Source organism: Punica granatum, chromosome 8 (genome assembly GCF_007655135.1).
Source record: "Punica granatum isolate Tunisia-2019 chromosome 8, ASM765513v2, whole genome shotgun sequence".
NCBI classification, from domain to species: domain Eukaryota; kingdom Viridiplantae; phylum Streptophyta; class Magnoliopsida; order Myrtales; family Lythraceae; genus Punica; species Punica granatum.
In genome coordinates this window covers 25860325-25868888 of record NC_045134.1, presented here as the reverse complement: position 1 = coordinate 25868888, position 8564 = coordinate 25860325, and the positions used below count along the sequence as shown (strand labels likewise).

At 34.6% G+C, this 8564-nt stretch overlaps 1 protein-coding gene across 1 annotated transcript; it reads right to left on the bottom strand.

The window, feature by feature from the left end:
• Positions 1 to 6871: 6871 nt before the first annotated feature.
• LOC116189610 (dof zinc finger protein DOF5.4-like) lies at positions 6872 to 8564 on the bottom strand. Its single transcript, XM_031519340.1, has one exon. It carries the CDS (start codon positions 8200 to 8202, stop codon positions 7186 to 7188), a length of 1017 nt encoding a protein of 338 aa, XP_031375200.1. The 5' UTR covers positions 8203 to 8564; the 3' UTR covers positions 6872 to 7185.

The following is an 8564-nucleotide window of genomic DNA, read 5'->3' as shown; positions in this document are numbered from 1 at the left end:
GAATTTATTATTAAATATAAGAAAAGGAGAAAAAAATAATTATTATGTTATTAAATTGACTGAAAAATGATGTGGGGTGAGGGAATTTATTATTAAAAATTGATTGTCATGATAATGATGAAAATACTGCATGAGCATTTATTATTAAATAGGACAAAATGATAAAATAGTAATTATTATGTGGTTGAATTTGAAAAAAAATGAAATAGAGTGAAATTGTAAGGAAGTTTAACTCCTTTTTCCAAACAAAGCCTGAGCTTGTTAATCAACCATGCCATCATCCATAAGTGATGTGATTTTAAAGCAAATCATGAGCAAACTAAAAGAGATCGAAGAAGAGGCCATGAATAAAGAGATGAGATGCTGCTTTTATTTGGTCCTCTACATAGTAAAATTAGTTCGTTGGACCCGTGCATTACATAAATTTTGTAAAGAAATATTTATTATAAAGTTTTAGATATGAAAAGAGAAATTGGTATAAATTTATAGTTTATTTTAACACGTAAAATTTATTTATTTTTATTGTGCAAACTTTGATGCGATAAATTTTGATTTCTAAGAAAAATATATATCAAAAGTTTTTAAGTAAAGAATTCACATAATATGCACATCATTGCAATTATCGATTTAATGTCGAAGAAGATTAATTTAAAATATTAATATTTTTAGATTAAATCAATAGTTTTATTTGATGAAAGTATAATACTCCTAGAGCCTATCAAAACTTTAAACTTCATTATTTGTTTGAGCTCTATTATAACTGATATTCCATATATTAAATTTTGTAAATTTAAATACTTTTAGATAAATTGGTCCAATCACTTGAACGAGAAATCTATTTTGTTGAGATTTTATAATATTAGCTATGATTCTTAAAATTTATTAAATTAATTTTACGTTTATATAATTATAAATTATTCTTTATTTTTTAAAATTTTGAATATATTCATTTATTAATGAAATGACAGTAAGTGATAAAATTTTAAATTTTTCTTTATATCATATACGATTATTGATTATAATATTAACAACTATCTTTTAATTTATGTAGTATATTAACATATGAATTATTAATGAATTTACTGATTTACTTTTACCCCCATTTAATTAGGGTTGTAACTTGTATATTAACATATGAATTATTAATGAATGTACTGATTTACCCCCATTTATTAGGGTGTTGTCAACTTCGTATATTATATAGATTGTTGTCATCCACAAGCAATTAATAGAGTTATATTTAATAAGGATGGAATGATCAATTTGTTTCATCCATTAATATTTACTTATTTGTGAAAATTTATTATATTCTTATAAACAATTAAAAGAAAGTACGAAAAGAAGATAAATAAGTTGCTATTCTTTTAGCAACTTATTAACATTTGACTGTTATTCATCAAATATAATTAGAGATTACTCATGTGATTTCAAGAAAACGTTTTTATAAACTACGGTATTCAATATAAGACGCAGTTTAATACACACACATACATATATATATAAATAATTCCTTCTAGAAAATTAATTTATATAAATGGTGACGCATAATTTTAGAGATATAAAAAATCTAAACTGAAATTTTTGAAATCATCAGGGGATAATTAGTCAATCAAATGACTTAATAAGCAAGTTTCTTTTTCAAAAATCTAAATAGATTAAGTAATTTTATGATAATAAATAGGGGTGATCGGTTCCGGGTACCCTGTATTTTTCATAATACCCGGACCCTACCCTGTAAGGGACAGGTTCCAAAATTTTGGAACCGGACCCTACCCTGTTGAATCATGGAATCGGAACCTACCCGGAACCTGTATTATACCACAGGTTCCGGGTACCCTGTTGGAACTTGTAAATTTTTTCTTTTCGCTAAATAAAATCGAAAATATCACATACATAATCAGTAATTACGCCAAATAGAATATCAACAAAATTTAGATTAATCCACAACAATGCAATAATAATATGTCTCATCAATCCATCGGCACAATTGAACATTCATAATACGATCTCACACAATAAAGTGCCTATGTTCTGATTCATTAGAGGAGATAGTAACTTTACTCTTTTCTCTTTTTTTTTTAATAAATAACCGGTTCCGGGTACCCTGTAGGCAGGAATCGGAACCGGAACCATTTTCACAGGTTCCTAATTTTAATACCCGGAACCTACCCTATTTTCAATACGAGCTACCCAAACCCTACCCGTTAGGGTAGGTTCCAACCGGTTCCGGGTATACCCGGTACCCGTGCACACCCCTAATAATAAGTATGTGCATTGCATGAGATAAAACACTAAAAAACAATTAACTAATTATTATAATTTTTAGAAAATATTACTGAAAGTCACTAATTTTATGAAATTAAGGTCACTTGAAATATTAAAATTTGTCACAAATGACTAATTATATGAAATCGTGGTTCATAAAAAGAATAAAACTAATATTTGAAATTAAAATGTCACAAAATATTGTTTTCACTACAAAACAAATTTCTAAAGTAAATGTATGAACTGGATATTCGTGATAAATGTTTTTAATGTATTGATGGTTAAATAAATGTATAATGCATAAAGATAATATGGTGCAAGATTAGTATTGAATTATTTATACTAGTCTAATATTATTGGAAGTTATTGTTTTGAATTCGAAAATTAATCATTTAATTTTATTAATAAGAAAATGTAGTTAAAAATGTGAATAATTATCATTAAAAAAAATGGCACGAGCTAACGACCCGTGCAATGTCCACACGATAGAAAACTAGTTATCTAAATTATGCTAAACATTACTAGACACGATTAGTGCCAATTGATACGCACGCGTTTCAGTTCGTAGATAAAACAGCCTGGCCCAGGCTGCATAGAATCGAACTGAGAAGGTAAAAAGATCATATTACAGGCCCAATAAAAGCCCATTCATCAAATTCATGGGCCTGGCCTATTACAGGCCCATCAGAGAGGTACATGAATGAATTCCAAAAATAACACAGGCGCGATATAGTCCGGTTTGCATTTCATCGGTCATAAACTTGCCCAATCTACATATATACATACATCTATATAGATATATAGTTTATTGTACCGTGCGTTGTATGAACTTTATAAAGAAAATTTAATTATAAAATTTTGAATACGAAAACAATAATTTGTATAAATTTATATTTATAGTTTATATCAATATGTAAAAATTTAATTTTTATATTGTATAAATTTTAATGCGATAAACTTTAACTTGTGATAGAAAAATATATATCATGTATATATTAAAAGTTCTTAAATAAGGAATTCATGTAATATATACATCACTGCGATTATCAATTTAATGTCTAGCAAAATTTATTTGAAAGATTGAATATTTTTAGATCATTAGTTTTATTTAATGAAAGAATAACACTCTTAGAACCTATCAAAACTTTTAATCTTCATTATTTGCTTGTTTCTTGTTGTAACTGATATTTTATGTATTAATTTTAATAAATTTGTGTACTTTAAAATAAAATGACTCAATCACTTGAATGAAAAATTTACTTAATTGAGTTTTTATAAGATTAACTATAACTCTTAGAATTTTTAAATTGATTTTAACTTTATATAATTATAAATTATTCTAAAATTTCTTAATTTTAAATGTGTTTATTTATTAATGAAATGACATAAATTATCAAAAATTAAAAATTTTCTCTTTGTATTCATAAATTATTATTAAGTATAATATTAACTATTATTTTCCACCGAATTAGTTATGAATCTAGTGTTTTCCCCCATTTAGTAGGGTATTGTCAACTTTATTTATATATTTATTTATTTATATTTATATTGATAAAGTTGTATCTCCCATAATTAATAGAGTTATGAAGGTAATTTTTTATATAGTATAAGGTCATAAAGGTAAATGCTTAAATAAACAATTGTAAATATATATACTATTTTAGAATTAAATTAATAAATGCACATAAATCATTAAATACTTAATAATTTTGTTATACAAGCACATTCTTGATTTTAGAAAAAAATTAATCTCAAAATTAATTTTAAAAAATCCAATTTCTTAAAATAACATGAAATAATTAGTAATTAAAAATGAAAAAAATCCACTAATATGCAATAAGCATGTTAAATATTGAACACTTCTGAAATAAAAAAAATATAAAACACTTTTGAAATAATGAAAAATAAATCTATTTATGAATTTTTTAAAGTAAGGATTTGCAAAAGGAATTTATGATGATAGATGATTTGTACTCTTTTTTTTTTTACAAAATACATTGCAATCATCTATTACAATTTTTTAAATTTTGATATTTAAGACAATATAATATGTTTTCTAAATAATATCATTTTTTTCATCCATACTTGGTATTATAATTCATTTTCAATTATTCTTAATTTATTATTGTATATACTAATATTTGAATGATTTCAATTTAAGAAATATATATAACTTAATGAATATTTTCAACTGTGCTGTCAAAACTTTAAAAAGCTATCTAAAAATAATCACTCTAACCAATAACCGGTACATCGCATGGGCAAAAAATTAAAAGCTAATTCTATGTTACAGTAGCATCCGATCAAGAAAGTTGCGCTCGTCATCACTTCCTTTCTCCCGTAATATAGGATTCCAAGGACACAGAAAACATAGAATGAAGTGAACCTAAGAAAAGGCAATGCCACGATATGCAAGCGAGAGGCCGAGCTTGTTATCGCCGCATTACCCGATAATGTTCTATCCATTGTTATCAGAACCGGACCGGACCGACCGGTTCGACCGGTCGGACCGGGAACCGGCACCAAGTCCGGTCCGGTTCGACTAAAAACCGAAATGGCAGCTTTGAACCGCCGGACCCATTGAACCGGCCGGTTTTAAGCACAATTTCATTAAACCGGCCGGTTCTATGGGTTTTTATGGGTTTCCTATTTAATGTAAAAATTGGTTGGTTGTGTAAGGATTTGAACTCATGACCTCTTGCTTTTCATATTAGCATACTACCAACCAAGCCACCACCACTTTTTTGTTCTTTTAACTCTATTTTTAAGTACTTATTAAAATAAAATATTTATTTTGAAGTAAGAAATATTAAATATAGATACTTTCTTATACTATTGTTATATTTCTTTAAAATCATCATACTTTTATCTTAATTATCATAATTTTTTTAATAATATGAATATTTATTTTATTTTAAATAAACGAGCGGTCCGACCCATCGAACCCCCGGTTGGACCCATAAACCCATGACCCCGTACCCCTTCCGGTTCATCATCCGGTCCGGTTCTGATAACACTGGTTCTATCATCCCTGCACGATTAACAATGGGCAGAAAATTATATATCGGTAATCACTTTTCTTTTTCTGTGATAGTTGATGTAAATTTTTTTTTTTTGGGAAAGGAAATTTGTGTGTAAGAGGAGGAGCAAATCAAATCAATATTTGCAGTATATGCTTGGGCTGTGTCGCACTTAAATAAAGCTTCTCAATGATGCCTTGACCCCAAAGAATAGGCAATAACAGCACAGCTAGCTCCAATAATATATATGGCTGGATGGACCGCATAGTCTCAAACTCTATGCACTTCCCTTGTAAGGACCACCTTCGATCGAGCCACCTAATGAGTGCACCGCGGGAAATTAATTACCTATGAATATCATACACCATGTGCCGGTCACCTAATCGGGTCGTAACAAACAATACTAAAGGGCATTATAGTAGAAAGTCATTCGTCTGTTGAAAGTTCTAAAATGGTGCTGCAAATCAGAAAGTGCAAGGAACCTATGGACTCGTCGGATTGGGCATGTATACTACTGAAAAATGGGCAAATTAACATCTAAACCAACGCATGCGAGTATCGAATTTTGTGATCTCCAGACGAAGCGGAACAACAAAAAGTACCTGCAGTAAGGGTTATATTATACGTTCTATTGTGGGAATGCTAGCTGAACTGATTGACATGCATACTCGAGTGATAACGCTAGCAGAAACACTTCTTTTTCTCTGATTATCTCGGCAATTTTGTCCGAATAAATGACCGAATTTCAAACAGCTTCTATGGTGTCACCATAGCGATGCCCTCATCGTTGAATGGTCTTTCTTTCACTCACTTTCCCCGTCAAACGAGCAACTATTAGGTTAGAACAATATGGCGCGTTGATAATATCAGAGAATTTTTCTCGATATAATGAGTGAACTTGAAGAGTAACTTATGATGCGGGCCATTTACCAACAGGTAGAATTATTGTTGACTGTACCACTCAATATATTAATACGGTTCAGATGTCGTCCATGGAAAGTCAGACGGTCGGTGATTAAGATGGAGGGGAGCCCTCGTCCTCATCGAAGAGCTGTTGCACATGTCGTGGACCGACTCAAACAGTAACAACTTACCTAAACGCGGAACCCACCTGTCCCCACTACATATTCATATTCATATTCATATTCATATTCATATGCGCGCGAATAAATATGCTTATTTTGTGCAATATAACTGATTTTTATCTGTTCAATCTATATAATCAAGGAATGTAAACAAACCAGTATCGATGCGACCGTGTTCCACATACTCCACCCTAACACCCTTCCCCACGTGGTTCCCCTAACGCACGAGCGAGTAGTCACTAGAGGTGGCTTCCACCGCCGATACCCCTTCCTGCCCTTCCGCTATCTCAACAGTTAGTAATTTAGACCAGACGAGGTTTATATGCAAGATGGACTTGAATCCAATTAATTAAGCACGTAACATGGCTCGAACTAAAGTACAGTTCATCGAATGATTAAATGTTCATCACGATCTAACGTATTTTGAGCAAACCAAAACGCCGCATTAATGGCGAAAGCTACATCAGTGTCATCATAAGTGACGGTAACAATGTGGTAGAGTGGGCATCAACGTAGCATGGCTTCGACTGATCTTAATTAAGCAATGGCAACAAAGGTCCAGGACACAGAATAAAATCCCCATTCACGTTAGCGGTGGATAGACATCAGAATCAACTCCACACGCTCCCATTCAAAAGAAAAACAAATTTCAAGCACTGATATATTAGTGCTATCAATAAATAAGCTGAGAATACTCTCGATTACCGAAAAAGAGAAAAAAAAAAAAGTTATCATATTAATTTTCATACTACAGTGTCATTCGTTGTTGTCTGGTTTTCTCTTCTTTAGCACTGTGCAATTTCTCTCCTTTTCAGTTAAAATAGAAATTGAGAGAAATTTACGGGCGGTAGAGGCTCGGAATGATGACCACCTTCATCTTGTCGGTCCGTCCACTGGCTCTGACCCTGACTCCAGTATGCTTGATTAACGGTGGTGGTAAAATCAAACTCACCCTGATTTTTGATTTGCCAATCCAACGGTCCAAATCCTCCACCGCAGGACCCACTCCCCATCGCGGTAAAATCCACCTGCACCGTCTGATCGAATATTCCCCCGATTGACCGACTCTGATCCTCGCCGTTCTGCCACTGGGGCTGCTGACACGTGTCATGGCTATGCTGGCCCAGCAGCACGCTGTTGAGCTCAAGCCCGCAAGGGACTGCCTCGGCCTCGGCCGTCACGGGGCCGGTAAAGCTCCCGAAGACGGCCGTGAAAGCCCCTGTCTCGGCTCCGGGACCGAGCAGCGCGCTGAAGGACGTGCCATGATCAGGATTATTAGCCGGGTCCGCAGCGGGCACCACAAGTGATTCGTAGTCGCGGAAATTCAACATCGCAGCGTCGGAGGGGAAGGACGCGACGGGATGAGCTGTCCCGGAGACGGACTCCGTGGCGGAGGCGGAGGCGGCAGCGGCAGTGAGACTGGAGCTCTCGCTGCTAGAGTACGGGCTCGATTTCCGCTCCTGCAGGGGCGGCGAACTGGCGGCGGTCTGGGCCGCCTCGGCAAGGGCTGCAGCTGCTGCGGCAGGGCTAATATTATTATTCGACGCAGGCGGCGGGGAAGGTTTGGACTTGGAGCGCTTGTTCTTGCGGCAGCCACCGCCAACGGGGACGTTCCGCAGGACGCCGCCCTTTGTCCAGTAGCGGCGGCAGGACTTGCAGAAGTGGCGGGGCTGGGAGAGGTTGTAGTTGTTGTAGTAGCAGAACTTGGTGTTCATGGAGTCGCACCGGGGACACTTCAAGGCCCCCTGGTGGTGGTGGCTAAGCGGGCGGAGCCGCCTCTCCAGGGCAGGCCCGAACATCCTCTCACGGGCTATCGACTGCAAATCTTGCATTCTCAGACGGGTTTGAATCAAAACAGGACGCTCATAAGCTTATACATATACCTACGCTCGCGCGCGCGCACATATATTATGCGTGTACATATATATGTCTCTCTGGGTATCTATGTCTGGATTGTTCGGAAGAGGGGGATTGAGTGAGTGTTCACATCCTTCAGGGGGACGTACGGAGGATGGCAGGCGTGAGGAAGAAGATAGCAGCAGCAGCAGGTGGCAGCAGAGCTTGCGAGCTATCTTCTGTGCTGTTCTTCGTCTGACAGCAAAGACGTATGAAGTATCCTCTCCCCCGCCCTTAACTTAACCCCCTCGTCTTCTCTTAGCTATATCTTTCTCCCAATAACAAAGCTTTGGCTTCT

Excerpts from the sequence above, each read along its gene's own strand:
- LOC116189610 (XM_031519340.1), bottom strand. The coding sequence starts at position 8,202 with ATGCAAGATTTGCAGTCGATAGCCCGTGAGAGGATGTTCGGGCCTGCC.